General features: G+C 36.6%; 1 protein-coding gene across 1 annotated transcript; it reads left to right on the top strand.

Moving 5' to 3' along the window:
- Positions 1 to 8372: 8372 nt before the first annotated feature.
- On the top strand, positions 8373 to 15618 carry LOC113112795 (homeobox protein SIX3). The gene is made up of 2 exons (XM_026278647.1): positions 8373 to 13548; positions 14962 to 15618. The coding sequence occupies exons 1-2, from the start codon at positions 12857 to 12859 to the stop codon at positions 15152 to 15154; spliced, it is 885 nt and encodes a 294-aa protein (XP_026134432.1). The 5' UTR covers positions 8373 to 12856; the 3' UTR covers positions 15155 to 15618.
- Positions 15619 to 18566: the final 2948 nt, after the last annotated feature.

Genomic DNA, 18566 nt, shown 5'->3' with positions numbered 1-18566 from the left:
TGTGTGTGTGTGTGTGTGTATATATATATATATATATATATATATATATATATATATATATATATATATATATATATATATACATGTCTGCATCATGCAGTTTATTTGTTAAATATTCCTAATTATTCATGCCCTAGCCAATGCATTAACTGATGATACCCCATGAAGTGTTCCTAAATGTAACAAGAATGATAATTACATAATGTTGCTGTTGCAGCATCTGCTTTGGAACGGCAGGATGGCAACAGCACAGCCCTGCTGCCCTACAGACCACAGTAGGGGATTTCACATTATCTTGGATGGCTCTAAATGAATTGCGCTTTTCCCTCCAAGTTCAGGATGAAGAATTAATCATGAGCTCCTTGAAGTAAAATGAAAGAATAATGATTACTGCATGTCCTCTCGTTTAAAGTAAGGCAGCCTTGATGGCAGTGAAGTACTACAGTCACTGACACTATTAACGCAAATTATTTCATAGAAGTCTTATCTTGCTGCTATTCTCCACCTTCTTTGCAGGCCTGGTGCTTTTGTGTGGTATTAAATTGATTAGGTATGATTAAAAATATATATATTCAAAAGTAGCACAGAGTTAACTGCAATGATAATGCATACTGATTTCACTGTTCTGTAATGTATTGTAGATTGTGCTTTGTCCCAGGGAACATGGTTTATTCAGAGGTGTGCATTGATAAGGCAGTGACTCCATGGCAGTTTATTTTCATAGCATGATATCATAACAGCGAGAGATTATCAGACACAGTGCTCTGTCAGCAGTGGCCCTGTGTCAAGGGAATTTATTCAAAGTAAAGTAAAGTTTTCCCAACATGGAAAAGCACTTTTCAGACAGCCTGCCAGTGAAGATGTGTGGATATCCACTGTTGAGAGTAGCTTGTACGTTTCTCTTTTTGATCCCTTAACCTACATTCGTCTGTGTTTTGCTGTGCATCTCTGACATCCAGTCATTATAGAAAATCTCTCCAGCAATACATTATATGTGTGTCTGCGCTTTTAAAATCCTGTACTCACTCTTCTATTGTGCATATTTACAGTACTCACAAAACAGCACCACCTTTCTCCCCATCAGCACCACCTTGAGGTTAAGAATAAGAGACACAGCTCCAGGACCAACACCCAAATGGCCTTTAGAAGAAACCTAATCAACCATATCGTATCTGAATGTGCAGGAAACTGTTATTACTGTGGAAAGCTTTCTGGCACAAAAGGTCGGCTCCATTCAGAAACCTCTGTTTCCATGCTATGTCCTCACAATTACATGTTCTGATCTTGAATGGAGAGACTAAGCAACTTGAAAATCCACAGCTTTTCCTACTAAAGTTAAGAATTGAACAGTTAAACATATAAAGTGTGTTCACAACTGATTGGAATATGAAGTTAAAGAAAGATTAACACATGATTTTAAATCATGTACTCCAACATTGTCCTATATCTTCCTCTTACATACGTATTTATAAATATTATCAATGAGTTATTAACTCTTCTGAATGGGGCTGGTGGTTTGGTGACTCAGCAATGGCAAGCCACTTCTCTCTCGCTCTTTCAACAGTGACTTGATGTTTCTCTGTACAGTACCTGTCCTGACCTAGCTATTGAGCAAGAAGAAGCATTCTGAAGAGTGGTGATTGCTCCTGCATTAGCATTTTTATCATGTTCATACAACACTATTGTATATGCTAACATCATGCTAACGCAAGGCTAATGTAATTTAATCCATCACAATGTGCATCACAATTATTTAGCTGAAACATTTAAAAAAAAAATTACATTACATTAGATTTATACTATATTTGCTTCATTCAACAAGAAATGTCACCAAATCATACTTAAAACATTAAAAGTCAAACAATTTTGATTGTACATGCATGGGCCAAAACACAAAATTAACTAGACTCTTGTGAAAGCATTCTCTTTTTTGAAAGTATTGATAGATATTCTCATAAAGATCACATCAACAATAATAATGTTAAACATACTATTGTTTATTGTTTGCATTCAGTGTTTATACAATCATGAATCACATAACAGATTAAAATTGACAAGCAACAAATTTAAGTCAGGCAAACTGCAATTAAAAATACAATTTGTCATTAAATCAGAAATCTTTGCTCAAGAATGGTATTGTCTACTTTAGAAGATGTATAAAGTGTAATATGCACAGTGCTGCAGTAAGCACATAAAGGAGTTTAAGAAATAGTGCCCTCTTGTCCTGAGTTCCTTCACAGTAATGGCAAAAGTCTTTGAAACAAGTGAAGTATACTTTAAGCTTTCCTGCAGATAATAAATGTATAACCAGTCCTCCAGTGTCTTGACTTTTAAAAGCAGTCTATCTGTTTCACGGCAGTGGAGTTCTGAACAGAATAACGTGTAATTAATGTTGGGATGTGGCCCTGGGGAGCTTGGAAATGTGGGAAGAGGATAGAGGAGGGAGAGGAGTCACAGAGATTTCTGATTACCTGACAAGTTGGGCCCAGAAAGGCTACACTTAGCCCATTAAAGATTTTCCAGCGTGACATTTGAGAGCAGCTGCCACCGTGCGCCACCTTGCCATTTCCCCATTCGCTGGGCATCAATTTAGAGAGAGAAAGAAAGAGCAAATGAGAGAAAGAGAGGCCACCAGGCAGACACTGGCACAAATGGATTTCATTCACCAAGGTGAACTGTACTTGGCTGATAAATGCACTTCCTTGAATGTCAGCAAATGTCATTTGTGAAGCCTTTTACTGTTGCTTTAATAGCTTCCCCAAACTTACAAAGAAATCAAAATAGGATGACAGAGAGAGTGAGAGAAGGGAGAGAGATAGAGAGGGTTTGGCTATTGTCACTTCCACATGATTAAGCAATAAGGCATTTGAGAAGTCCCAACAAGAAAGCAGTTAAACTTGCTGGATAATGCCTCCACGATTAAATGTTAGATTGTGAGTTTCTTGCTTTGAATTGAAGCTTTGGACAACAGCTTGGTGAAACGCAAATAAATCAAATTACTAATAGATCTGCTTTGGTTTTAAGAACGTTCAGCAATACAACAGATGATCAGCTTGGTACATATCTTCCTTAATTTATTAACAACATATATCGACACTCAATTTCAACTGTAGAATTGATTTACCATTTTTTTAAATACAAAAATAAAATAAAAAGTAAAAGATTATGTTAAAATAACAAGGTTTGTTGTTAGTATCTAGAATCAATTTCACTACAGAATTATAAATCTTTCTGTGGCTCTTTATGATGATTTAGGAATCCGGGTGGTAGCCTGGGCAACCCCATTCTGGCCCAATCCACAAAGGCGGCCCACATGGCTGTGATAATCCCCATTTCCAGTAGTTGCTAAGGTTACAAATTACCTTTGGTACTCTTAACCGGCTCCTCTGTGACACTCTACTAATCCTTTTATGGAATTTCATTTAGGATTTATACTTTAGATACAGGATTACACAGCACTACATTTTGTTATTGTTCACATTTGTCCAGTGGACTCAAGTAGCACATTCCAGCCCCATTTATTTACAGCTCAGGTTAGAGTCACAGAATGTCAGTGTTATGGGCATGGATGTTATGGACAGTGTCATGGGCATGAATTAATATTTCACAATATTTTATTCAGAAATATTTATTCTATTACAAAGAAGTGTGGAACGTTACCTCACACTGAAAAATCCAAAATAACCACTATTAATAATATATATATAATATAATAATAATATATATAATATATATATATATATACACACATACATACATACATATATATATATATATATATATATATATATATATATTTATACACACGCACACACACACACACACACATATATATATAACAAAGTTTGAAGAACAGCATTTATTTGAAATAAAAATCTCCTGTAACAATACAAATATGTTTTTGTTTTTCTTCTATCAATTTCATGTGTCCCTGTGGAATAAAAGTATTACTTTTTTTTGCTAAAGACATAAAATAAAATAAAAATACTCCCTCCAGTATTATCCCAAAGTGTTCTTAATAAAACAAATTGCATAAGTTGCACAATAGTATAACATAAGTTGCACAACAGTATTAGGATTTTTAGATTCAGACAGAGAAAGATGAGGAGAATGGAAAACGAGAGAGATGTGAGCTCTAATCATGTTCAACTTGTTTGTGATGCTCTGCTGCTAAACAGACCTAATGAGGCTAATGGAGGCAATATCAACACATGCAAACAGAGAGTGAAGAAAAAAAAATTTAAAAAGTGCTAAGACCCTCAAATTATGTTCTGGAATACAGAGGACATAACAATATTTCCCCTCCCCCTCTATCTCTCTATCTCATACACTCAGAGTCATCCTCACATATACTCTCACACACAGCTATCAGCTCAGTCATCCGAGGAGTGACAGTCTGACAAACAATGTTATTGTTCTGAAGGGTCAAATACTGCAAGCTCTTCAGTAACATGAACCATAGCATTTAAAGACGACATAGATAACTCAATGCAATGTATAGAATGGTTTTTACTGAGCAAGGAGAACATGTATGCAACTGATCATATTCCATAATTTCAAAGATCATGTCATGAAATAAACTACTTACGAAAGTCAGTGTTTATAGTAACCCAGACAGCAACAAGTGTCGGCTCAGATCCGGCCCACATCTGGCCAGCGTGAAATCCATGCGCGCCAGATGTGGGCCGGATCTGGACCAACACTATGTTGCGGTCTGGAAATATAACAACAACGATAGATCATTGGTCAATTTTTTATTTTTATTATTCATTCAAAAGTAAACACCCATTGAATCACAGCATTGTTTAAAATTAATATTCCATTATCATACATTATCACAACCCAATCCAAGTTTTAAACACATTTACTTTCATATGAAAGGGTCATTGATAAATTAAGTAAAATCTGGGGAGACCGAGCAAATAATATTTTTTGCACAATAGCAGGTAACTCGGAAACATGCAGAAGGCTCTTCTGGGTTAATGCAGACAAAAATAGCCAAAGACAATGAATTCACTTTAGTTCGAGGACGAGTGTTTGCTTTCACAAAGACTAGACCAAACCGTGCAGTTAATGACGTCGCAATATTATTTGTGTTCCTGTTTGGGTCAATGTTGTAAACCTATAAAAACAAACGGGTGCGAGCCGCTGGGCAGGACACATCCTCTTTTAGGAAGGAAAGGGGTTTGCGGAGAGAGAAACAAAGATATCAACAGTTTCTTTAACCCCGCATTGAACCACAGACCTGCCGTACAATAAGGTGGGACAACCTCCCAATAACTTCCCATTACCTCTGCGCGACATTTTGCCTTTTGATTCACCTTGTCTGACTGCGCGCGCATTATATTTGTCTCACAATCTGAGAACCCCTGCAATAAGGCCTAAACTATTTATAAAGCCTATTTATACTGATAGGTACCCATAAAATTAAAAAACCTAGAGAATTATCTACATGATTATTTAGATGGGGTTTCGTTCTCCCTTTGTGTTTCTCAGTCCCTATATCAGGAAATCACGGGTCATACATCAATGATGAGGTGATGATCCTCCTACTGAAAGACCGAAGGCAGGCTAGGCTACAGGTTACAGCTGTCAGTCATTAATCTTTCATTTGGGCACGGGATGATGCGTCGCGCATGGTCTCAATCATTCACTCATACACATTTTTAAGACGTTTTGACATCTGCTCGAGTATCTCCTTCTAATTAAGTTAAGTGAATAAAAAAATGCACATGCGTTAATTTGTAAAATAAAAATAAAATGAAATCCTTTAAACAGGCGTTATAAAACAATGTTTCAGTAGACATGCCTCTAATTGCATTTGTTGAGTTTTTCCTAGTCAACTCTAATAACCATAAACTCTAAATATGTAAGTGGTTGCTATCTAAACAAGAGGGAGACATAATCATTAGGTGCCATGGACAGATTTTCAAAGGAAATAATTCATTGGGAATTGTAAACACCAGTCATACAATTAAGAGACAGATTAGACAGATAAAACACCTGGCTCAAGCCTTCTTACCACTTTTCTTCATAACATTATGAATCATGTTCATTCACTTAAATTCTACAATTAGCCAAATTAATTCGATTTACAGGAATGTGCAACTTTTACGAACATAAAATTTTTGTTTTATGCCTACATATAGGCTATAAAGGTTTAATTTAAAGGCGTGAAACAGAGTTTAATGACAAACATAACTAAATTGTGTAATTTTACAAAACCTCTTCGAATAACATTAAGTGAAATATAATGGCAATTTTGCAGAATGTTATAAGTAATATAAATTTAAAATGTTAGCAATTAGACCAGAAATGGCCTCTTTGATCTTCTTGGTTGATTTGTGATTTTTTTTCCTTTAGCTTTTCGTTAGTCTTGTTCTACCTGGGGATGTTTGGCGCGTCTCCTCCTTGTAGCTGTCACAGCGATGTAGTGTATTGCATCTCGGGACGTCCTCTATTGATCTCTGTGGTCAAACTCTTCTTTAGACAGAAATCCTATTCGACAGATGCTTTTCACCCAGAAATAACAAGTTCTAAATGCTACACTTTCAGTCACCGCCAAGTTAATGTTAAGAAATCATGTAGGCCCTAAAAAGGTTCACCTCTTGTGTTAAACTGCAATCAAGGTAAGTAGTTAATATTTCAACTGCTTAAATTAAATGAAAATCTAAACATTTCATAATAAATATCAAGGAATTGTCCCAGCTATAGGGCAGAGCAAGATTTAGACAATGATAAATCAGTAATAAATAATTAGCATTGGTTGCAGTCTATAACTTCTGCATTGACTTCTGACGTCTTTTGAACTTTTGTCTTTGTCAAGTGAGCTGGAATAACTGTAAGTTGATATCAGAGATAAACACTTTTAATACAACATGTTTACCAAAGGACTTCCTGGTAACCTTTCCAAAGAGAGCTTTTGTAGGTCAGCACAGGTCATGCAGACACACTAAGTCAATGTTTTTAGATTTATTGTTTAACAATTTTAATGATACAATGATCAAATACATGGGAATATACTGTCAGACCATAATTTATTAATACACCTTCAACATTTCACACATTATCACAGTTTATTCGTTGTAGTTTAGAAAATGGTAATAAAACAAAAACTTTACTGTGTACTAAACAGATAACCCTTAAACAAAACATGGTCAGGTCAAAATGTCTGAGTAATTTTTGGTCCCAAATTTTATGCAATTTCACTGGTAGTCAACTGTATGTAGAATTTTTGAGTATAATATGTCACAGTTTACTTTATTTAGCTATCCTCATTTACATAAATGAACTATAGTGTCCTGCACCCACTAGTAAAAAAATAAAAATAAAAATAATAATAATAATAATAATATCAAAAATTATATCTGGTGTCTCAATAATTTTCGTTTTGACTGTATATAACCAAATAAATGATCAATACAGAATTAAAGAACCAAAACCCTTATTAAACATATAAATCAAATACCAAAACAATAAACTAAAACATTCAAATGTTTCTCTTTTCCAAAAAAAAAAAAAAAAAGCTACAATAGCAGGGCTTGACCCATTTAAATATGCTGGTTTCACTCGTGTAATTTTTCAGTCACTTGACTCCCTGTCAAATGAAGGACGAGGAAAAGGCTTATGTTAAACACAGCAGTTTAAGCAGTGTGGGGAAAGCCAGGTTGCATTTTGCATTATTAGGCACTGTGTTCACTGAAATTCGCATAAATGTAAGCATAAATTAAACACACTTTGAAACAAACAAACAAACAAACTACGGGTACGACTTTTATCATTGTATTTTATCAAAATGTTAAGTAGTGTATTCTTGTGACAAGGAATGTAGTAGGTTTATACATTTTTGAATGTATCGCCCTCGAATGTATATTTGAAAGTACAGCACGTCTATTTTGGATTGGCAAAATCATCGATATATCCAAAGTAGATCAGTGTTTCACTTTCTGCCAATTGAAAACTTCTAATAGAAGACTCCTCATAGATACAAACTGACAGATTGCCAGCGTTTATGAATTATTTTCGGGTTGCCCTGGGTCGTTATGACAGCAGCCTCAATGGTTATATCGTTCACTGATCAAGATTGACAAAACAACCCTAACTGAGTAAATGACAACAGGATGTACAAAGATCCTATTTCTACCTCCTCGGATACATATGGCCTACTTCTCCTTCACCTTTTTTATTTTTTATTTTAATGTTTAATCGACGTACCCTACATCTCGTGCTTCTCTCATTATTTTTTTCTTTATTTCGAGAAAATGAATGAATGAATGAATCTAATATAGAACCAAAATACAGTCCTCAATCATGCATTTATTTTCACCGTAATTTTTTTTTTTTTTTTTTTTTACTTAGTATATTAATTTTGTTTTGTTAATGTAGGGCACTGCAAAATCAAATCAAAATCAAACACCTTATATACACATAAATGCCTCACATCAATAAGGCTAAAGTATAACTTATAAGGAACATATCTGACCATACTCTTTATATAGGCGAGCTTTTATTTATTAAATTTAAATGTATTTATCTTTTATTATTATTATTATTATTATTATTATTATTTTAACAACAGATTGTCAAGAATACATTCAGGTTGATGTAAAAAGAAAACCAGCCCATACAGTTGTCATACTGTAAACATTCTTTATAATCTTCATCACCATTATTTAAATTATTATTATTTTGAGTAACTTGTTGAGTAACTGGCCCTTAGGGTAAGTTATTTATTTTTCATTGGCTCAAGTTAAAAATATAGATGTGAATCATTATCCTTTTTTAAAAAAACATTTTTCTATATGTCAAATCAGTGGAAATATAGATTGTGGTGGTTAATCTTTAAGAAGTGTCTTGTGTGTAGTATAGTATATTTGTGGTTGTATGCCTACATTTATCGACTCGAGGATAGTAGGCTACTAGAAGAGTTTTTTCACTCCAAGGGTAAGGGTGTTATGTTGGTCCTGAATAAGGTCTTAAAATCAGCATAATCAATTAAAGCAAAAAAGAATTTATACAGTGCAGCTATCTGTATATGAATCTCCGCTTAACTCCACCAGACTCCCTAAAATACTCTGCTCGTCTTCACCACCCACACCACACACTATGGATTTGGGCCAAGCCAAAGCTATAAGACAATCCAACATTGGAGAAACCGGAAGAAAGAGGGCCTGCGGTTCCAGGCGTCCGGCTCCATTCACAAGCGAAACCTCCAGTGGCTTCATTAGAAGTAACGAGTTGACACAAGGTAAATCTAGCATTGAAGCGCCATTCACTTGGTTCGCAGAGAGCCCTCATTAAATGTCGCTAACAAGCCGTGCAAATGCAGTGATTGGACAGCTCCTGTATAACTCCGCAGACCTAGCAGGATGCCCACTTAATGAGACCACACAAAAAAGGAGGGGGAGGGGTGGAGGAGTGGAGGTGGGGGGGGGAATCTCTGTATGAAAATGGTGCTTGCATTTCGCCTCCTGTTTCCCTCCCCCAGTCAAAAAGGGGAGGGGGTAGGGGCAGGGCTGTCAATTATCATTAAGGTTGCAGGAACTCATGACTAATAAATAAAATAATACATACTTTATCCAATAATATCCTTTTACAAATAATAATTCTCAAATAAGTTAATCATAGAAAATTCTAAATAGACAGAAGTAATAAAACGCATTCATTGTGCTACCTACATTTAACAAGCCAAGCAGATTCAAAATACAGCCGAGGTTAAGACCCTGAGCAGAGCGAATAGAAAGGGGCATTTGCGCCCCGTTACGACGGCCCCACACCGCTGCAAGCTGCACTTGTCTCGCTTGATTCACGGAGTGGAGAGCAACGTCCCGGCAGAGGATGACAACTTCACAAGCGAGAATCTGGGAATATCCATGACCCTGAGTGGTCCTGAACAATGTTTTTCTTTTTATTATTCTACCGCCTTCGCTTTATAATCCGCATCTTGGTGTCTTTTACGAAGCCCAAAACACTCTTAAGAACTTGACCAACTCTGGTGAGTCTCTCGGAACAATTAGCTTTTTAAAAATAAGTGATATGATTCAAACTCACACGACGCAAAGATGCAGCACAGACCTCATAGCCACATTTAAATCAAGTCTATTTTTGGATTGTGTACTGTTGCAGTATAGCACCAGAAAACAGCTTATATCCGCCTGTATAATTTATAACTGGATGAAACGGGAAAATAGCGCAGAACGCAGACGAAAGAGACGTGACATAAAAGGGAAAAAGAGTGAGCAATGAATCAAAATCGACTGCAAGTTTTACAACCTATTAGTTAAATTAGTTAAAGAAATAAGAATGACAGAAAAGACTCAAACCACACTGCTTCCGAGAAGAGGTCTCTTGTTTCTCTTGTTCCGTCACTTGGAGATCGATTTCCTGTTCGGCAGTTTGTAATGGCCTAAGTGGATGTTAAATATAAATTAATATATAAAAACTGAATTCATGTTTAAAATGAAATAAAACCTTTAAACGCAGAAGACATTGTCCCGTGCCCTTTCCTACTCAAACGCTTGCAAGTCCCTGACTCACCACACAATGCACAAAATTACTCATGCACGTTAACCGCATAGTTGCCAACATTGGTGAGAGTATGGGAGGACACATTTTCTTGTGTAAGAAGTGAGAGTACGTGAATAGAGAGCAAAGGGATGGTTTGCTTACCTTCTCTTATACGACCGAGCTCTTCTCTAAGATCTCTGGCATGCTGACGACACTTATCTTTATTTAGACTACAGGCCTATTGCTTTCAGAGTGAAAGCCGAAATTAGGCTACGTGTTAACCTTCAAACCCCTGATGTCACTTCACTCCAAAAATACTGAAACTATACATTAAAAAACGGCTTAAATAATATTATGTTCTGATATAATCCACTGTCTATTGCATTCTTATTTTTTAGTCCTCGTCAGTAAATAAAGACGGAGCTAAACGTTCATCGGTATTGAGGACCTTGCCTCCTGCTGATTTTGACACAGAACAGAACAATGAAAGCTAGAGAATAAACAGACGATTTAACCAGGTGAATGAACTTACATGGGGATGCTAATGACTTGCTTAACGAAAACAAAGGCTATGTAAAACAAGTGAATTTGCACAACTTGCCCCGTTTTATTTATTTATTTTCTCAGTTTTAAGCCATTTCTGCTATGCGAGTACTTTTGCAAATCATCTTTGAACCGTGACATGCAAACACTGATGTCTAAAAAAAAATTATTATTTTAAGCATGTTAGATAGCAAGGCCTTCATGCCAGAATAAAGAGCTTTTCTAAATGTAAAATAACTTGACCAAATGATTTTAAATACGGTTAACAATTAAAAAACAGGTTGTTATTTCCAGTCCAAAGATCCTTGCAAAGGACAGTTCAAGTGCCTCTTGGAATTACTTGACTTAAGTTTCCTGTGACAGAAGAACAAACAGATTTGATCCTGGTGACACAACATGACCCAATACATCTAAGATCTTCTCTCCGCCCCTTATTTTGATAAGCACACACGAGCTTGCACTACATTTAGCTACGTAAATCTTCAAGGGTGGCTAATAATAAAGTAACCGGAGTAGGAATTAAAAAATAGAAAATAAATTGCATTAGCCCATTTGCATTCATACTAATTTTGAAAAGATGGAATTGGATATCTGAAAGAGACATACGATTTCTGAATCCCTGAACATTTCTGGAAAAATGCATTTAATTATTTCAGCATTAGTTTAGAGAAAGTCTGGATGCTGCGTCTCATTATGCCTTCTGGACTCGTACATTTTTGACACCAACTAAGCACCGTCTAATTATAGGCTAATGCAGCAGAAACTATGCAGACCAAGAAACCCAAACTAACACGCCATTGGAAGCCGAATCTCGTGACATAAAGATTATGTCCTTCATTCTCGTGAAACAGGTTTTCTAGTTTTAACGATATGCAGTCTTGCACAATATTGGTATATAACTGTATAAAAATATATAAATAAAAATAAAGTTTGTTTAAATAAGTCATTAGATGCATCAGTGATCACGTGCTTTCCTCAATATGCATGGGCAATGGGTGTTTGGTCTCGCAGTATAAAGCATCAGCGGAGATAGAGATGCGCGTCCACGGTTGCCTCAGTGTGAGAGTAGCAGTCAATGCGTATCGAAATGCGAACTAAGTTAAAAAAACGATCCAGGAGTTTTCAGCGTTTGGTATACATAGAGACAAAATTATGTTTCAAAATATAAAATTCAATAGGCTACTTGCTGTTACGGCTACTGTATTGATAGGTTAAGAGAGACGGCGCAACATCGTATCTTCTCCAGCTTCATTCGAGGCGCTAACGAATGAAACAGCCTGTCTGTGTATCCTGTCGCAGATTCCGTTTTAGCGCTTCATTTAAATTCCCGTGTCCGTGACTGTCATCCGGAGACCCCGCCCCTGCCTTCTCTCCCTACATATCTTCTTAACTTTAACGAGCCTCGTTAAGATCACAATAATATTCCACCCACTAATTGCTCATTCCATTCAACAAATAGGCGAGCCTCTTCTTCGCCTTCACGCGAGTCAAGGGAGGGAGGGTGCTGTTGAGATTGGAGTTCCTGATAACCCCCCGTGCGAGCAGCACAAGTGGTGAAAGCCTCTACGTACTGGCTAATGATTGGCACGCTTGACAGTGATTGGCAGGGCTGCCATGACAACCCTACAACGACACCAAGAAGACCAATAGAAAAGCGAAACAAAATATTTCAATGCTACACTCACGGTGGATTTAGGGGGAGATATTATGAGGCTGGTGTCATTAGGCGATAGCTATTGAATCATTCAATCCGAATTCGTCGTTCTTTTTTTCCTTCGCAAAGTTCACTCTCTCTCAGGTCATTTCCATGGTTTTCAGATCGCCTTTAGAGCTTTATCCCTCTCATTTCTTCCTGCCAAACTTTGCTGATCGCCCTTTGCTCCTGGCGAGCAGTGCGCCCAGCACCAGGTCTCCCGAAGACTTGTCAATGTTTCAGCTACCGACCCTAAACTTCTCTCCGGAGCAAGTGGCGAGCGTCTGCGAGACGCTGGAGGAGACCGGGGACATCGAGCGGCTGGGTCGCTTCCTATGGTCGCTTCCAGTGGCACCGGGTGCTTGCGAGGCGATCAACAAGCATGAATCCATCCTACGTGCCCGGGCTGTGGTTGCCTTTCACACGGGCAATTTTCGTGATCTCTACCACATTCTGGAGAACCACAAGTTTACCAAGGACTCGCATGGTAAACTACAAGCGATGTGGCTTGAAGCTCACTATCAGGAGGCCGAGAAATTACGCGGGCGTCCCTTAGGACCGGTTGATAAGTACAGGGTGCGAAAGAAGTTTCCCCTGCCTAGAACCATTTGGGACGGTGAGCAGAAGACGCATTGTTTCAAAGAGCGGACGCGGAGTCTGTTACGGGAGTGGTACCTTCAGGACCCCTACCCAAACCCCAGCAAGAAAAGGGAACTGGCTCAAGCCACGGGACTCACTCCTACACAGGTCGGAAATTGGTTTAAAAACCGGAGACAACGAGACAGGGCAGCGGCAGCAAAAAACAGGTCAGTCACGTTGTTTAACTTGTTGTTGGCTTTAAGTGTTTAATCATTAGAACTAAATATATACTGATAAATGAATTGTTGTGAAATATGTGAACACATGGTAGAAGTTACTGCAGTAAAAACAGAATCAAACGGATTTTAGACACGATGGAGGGAAAACGAGGACATTTTAGTTGTGCCAGGTGTAAGATGTTCAGAAAGTATCAACCAGAATATAAAAGCAAGTAGATAAAACATACCTGTATCATTTTTATTAACGTGTGAAAACAAATGATGCAAATATAAAATGTTTTGCTGATTCACTGATGAAATCTGAAAAAGCAAAAAGAGCATGTAATCAAATGTGTATTCTTCACAACAAAGCTATTGTGTTCCCTTTTACACTGTTGCAAAATGTAATATGTTTTATCGTATTTAACACATAAAGTATATAAATCTTAATTTAACAATCGTTCCAATTGATAGAAATAGCGATGATATAAAATATGAATAATGTCTAAAAAAATAATGTAGGCCTTTTTAGCATTTCTCTGTTGCTGTATTTGGAAAAGTAAAATCTACAGATAACTGTCTATTTTAAATAATTCTAGTTCATCACTAACATTCTTAGACTTTTTTACAACATGACATTGTAAATACAGAGTTGTATACCACTGGACGGACAAACATGCATTGAGAAATAAATCATTACAGGCTACAAATTATTCTAAGGTTTAGTGTTTGGTATATGTGACATTAATTGCAAATTATTAGCCTAACTGTTTCACTTCCCAGTGTAGCTACTTCTTAATTATATTACAGATAACACGGCGTAAATAAGTTAGTGTGAGTGGTGTTTCACATGATTGTCATCATTTTTCCTCCTAAAAGCTAAATGCTACTGTATCTAAGGAATGAGAAAACAACAGAAACTACACACTTTGGCTGGTGTAAATGATTTATAGTATTTAATGGATACATCTACAAATTGCCCTTGACTGGATGATTACAAATCGTTAAACAAACAAGAACTATGGCATTTTGGTTACGCAGCATACTAAAACTGTCATCTTTAACTAATGACATCTGAACATATAAACTAATTGTAACAATACTAGATCTCATCAGAAGTGAATCAAATCTCGAGGATAGACTATAAATAGCTAGGCTACGTTAATATTTTGGTAGACTTAATCATGTTGGCTAGCTGCAAAGCTTTAAGTAGGCTAAATAAACAAACAGCTGTAGCATTTATTTTACTATGTAAGCAAATATTATTTTAATCTATGCTATATATACGTTTTAAAGAACTAGGATGTGTTTAATAAAGCATAATAATTAGGCTACGTGAAAATACAGGCGCGTTTTTAGGGGAAAATGGCCTGCGACTTTTATATTCTAACAGCACACCATTCTCTCACCTTTCTGCTATAGGCTCCAGCATCAAGCAATAGGGCAGAATGGCATGCGGTCCCTTTCAGAATCCGGCTGCACCCCACGCAGTTCGGCGGAGTCGCCTTCAACAGCGGCTAGTCCCACGACCAGTGTCTCGAGCATGACAGAGCGAGTCGACACGGGCACGTCAATTCTTTCAGTAACATCAAGTGACTCGGAATGCGACGTATGATACGCACAAGAGAAATATATAGCCTACAGGAAAAAGGACCTAAATAAACTTTATTAATTATCGGGGATGATGAACAAGGACCAATTGATATTACTGTTATAAAAGAAAAGCATAAAAGCACGCTTTTTTTTCAAGCGCTTTCAATGGACCCCACACCTTCTCCCACCCCATCACTTGCATGATTTATATATATAGCTATATATATATATATCTAAATATATATTTTTTTCTTTTTGTATATGGGGAAATGCCCCACGTTTATTATGTCTACCAGGACCACCGTGAAGAGGGAATTACCAGAAACCGGTGTCCATTGCCTTTTTTTCTGTTTTAGTCCGAGTGACGACGAGCAGCCAGGATGCAATCCTCTATTTCTTTATGTCCATCAGACAATCATTTGAGTCGTAAGCACCTTTTACTACACTTCTGTCACTGCCTGTGTGGGGTACTGGTCAAATGTGGAACTGAATCGTTATGACTGTATCAGATTTTTATTTTTATTTCCAGATTTTATATTGAATTATGTATATCTTAAATAATGCGATCATTCTCCCAGTCTGTAATATATGTGTAGAAAGAAGTCTGTAAATAATATTGTTATACCCATTCTCTTTTCTATCCCTGTTCACTTGGCTTGGTGTCCCTAAACTATTCGTCAAGACGTAACTATCAAGTGCTCTAGGCGTTTTGTTTCTGTTTTATGCCATGAAAAGAAAGATGGTGACCATGAATTATCAGTCGAGATTAATGCAAAAGACAAAATATTGGATATCATCATCGACTGACCAAGTCTATTTCATGTTTCCAGTCCAGCGCTTACAATTCAATGTTACTTTCTTGCGTGTTTCTGTTAATGTATACGTTTCTAAACTGAAAATACAGTATTCAATTTTGTTTTGTTATAAAACTGTATGATGTGTGTCATTTCCACCATAATAATAATAATAATAATAATAATAATAATAATAATAATAATAATTTCCACACAACACTCAAATAGTTTTCTCTCCAGTTTAAGGAGAGCATGACATTACCTACTAGTGTAAATGCACAATTTTTTTTAATCAAAATTTGTAGTAGGCCTACAGAAACGTTTTTGAACAAAAAAGTCGCTGCGACGGTGAACATTCGTCTTTCTTTTTTTTCCGTCAGTGGCTAAGGTAGGCTACACATGAAAAAATTAAGTGAAGGCGCCATTAAATTGACTAATCATGAAGGACTCCTCCCCTGGCACAGTGTCCCGTTGTAGTGAACGAAACGCTGTTTCTTTCAAAATTGAGCACTGCAAAAAAAAAAAAAAAAAAGAAGAAGCTCCCTAGCTCTAGGAGTAGGCTAACTCACGTGCACAAACAGACACCCATAGGCTACTTGATTTAGAAGTTTAGTTAGTTTGCTCCAGATTTTTTTTTCAGCGCAGTACAACAAACACAAACAATTTATTGACATAAAATATACTATGGGTATGACTATATGTGAATGGAGAATAACTATTTACTCAACAATATAGCCTGCTGTTGGAAGTCCATAACATAAGTCCATAACTCCGATTTTGCTCACTTCTAATTTAGTTGCCAAAAATAGAGGAAAAGCTTGTAGATGTGACAAATAACTTGTTAAATGTATCGAAGATTATTATTTATATATTTGTAACAAGAGAACTAAATCTTTTTTAATTAGCTAAAGACTCCCTGTTTTTATAAGAGCAACCATAAATTGTAGCTATTTAGATTTCCCATTGTGATCTCTCTCCATTCGACTAGACGAAACTTTAGCTCATACAACCGGCCATGCTAAATAAGGCTGCGTTTATTATTCATTATTTCTCTCATAATTATATATGGTGTATTGTGTAGCCTCGTACATCCTCTCAAGTCTGAATATACGCGACCATAAGAAAATACCCATTGATTCTAATGACATTTGATTAGATGCCATAAAATAAAGAACCCTTTGATCCTATTCACTGCATGGTTGATCGCGAGGGACTACTTTTTACCTCAAGTTCATCTGCTGTGGACAGATATGGAATAGCCTATCACTGGCAGAAGGAGCACAATTACTTCACATTGATCTTCATCAGTCTTTCCTCTACATTAATTTCTCGGCAGATATTTGTCCCAAATATGTTTAGGACAAGTAAATTAGTTATGAGAAGAGCAGTTTTCTTTTAAACTGTAATATCAATACTGCTAACATATTTTAGAATTAAATAAACAGGTCGTAATGATTTGGGTGTGCTGGAAGAAATTAAATTACGAGAATCGCTCATAGCTATTGCATATTGGATTTTTAGATATCATATAAAAAAAGGTGCAATGTGCGTAGGCCTACACGAACAGAATATAGACCTACGTGATAACGTCAACATTACAGTTTCATACATTCCGTCCCTAACCCTGTGTGAACTATTATAACTGGCGATGGTGTCAAAAAGGCAGAATAGATTATTTGTCCTGTTCCCATAACCTTAGTCGCACAGAGACAAATGAATGCAATTGGACCGCAGACGGCAAGAAAAGATTGCACAGGCCTGTTTTTTCTCTGATTTCATCGGTTAACTGAACACAACTTTTCTATTCGTGTGTATTCATGCAGTTCTCAATGAGCGTCAGTTCCCCCTGACCCGGATTGAAAGCGTGGCCTGTCAGTGCAACCACTCTTGGCAAGACTGGGTCTTTTCCCTCCCGAAACAGTCCCCTTCTCACAAATAAGAACAGAACAAGATACGTGAAGTTAGAATCCGATCCGTGAATTAATAAACTATCGCGACTGTGGGGCAAGCTGTGCTTTACGCAGAAGATAACAGTCAGAACTGCTAAATGGATAAAATAAATAAATACACATCGTCCAAACAAACATTTAAAATGCAAATTTAGGATTTCAGATAATTAATTATTTTATTTTACAGTTAATACATTTTATAAAGTAGGCCTAATGTTATTGTTCTTTCAGTAATATCCGTCCTCACTGTATATCTTTAGCTGATCTGAAAGAATAATAGGCTATATATTGTAAAATATTTATTATAAAAACTTCTCACATCTGAAATGTTACGTTAAACTTCACTGGAGCGTGAAGTATTACACCTTCGTATTCCTAGCTACTGTTTTGGCTGTTCGTGACTTTTCTTTAATTTCCAGCCATGGTTTTAAACTGTAATAAGATCAATACTTTGATCTGAATACAGGCACATTATTTTTTGATAGAAATACACTAATTAAAGAGGTTTATTTGAAGTCGAATAACAATTCAATGCCAAATTTCATACAAATGGGCGTGACTGCATTCATTTTGAAACGTGTACCGCGGGTGTTGTTGTCGACCCAGCAGCCTGTGATGAGGCGTTCTGGAAAACAGGATTAAAAACTGTAATTCTATTACAGAGTCATTTAGAGGTCACAAGAGGCTATGA

Source organism: Carassius auratus, chromosome 13 (genome assembly GCF_003368295.1).
Source record: "Carassius auratus strain Wakin chromosome 13, ASM336829v1, whole genome shotgun sequence".
Lineage (NCBI taxonomy): Eukaryota > Metazoa > Chordata > Actinopteri > Cypriniformes > Cyprinidae > Carassius > Carassius auratus.
Note: the sequence above shows the minus strand (reverse complement) of the source record. Positions and strands in the feature narration are given on the sequence as shown.

Excerpts from the sequence above, each read along its gene's own strand:
- LOC113112795 (XM_026278647.1), top strand. The coding sequence starts at position 12,857 with ATGGTTTTCAGATCGCCTTTAGAGCTTTATCCCTCTCATTTCTTCCTG. Across the intron at positions 13,549-14,961 it reads GCAGCGGCAGCAAAAAACAG|GCTCCAGCATCAAGCAATAG; the intron begins GTCAGTCACGTT and ends TTTCTGCTATAG.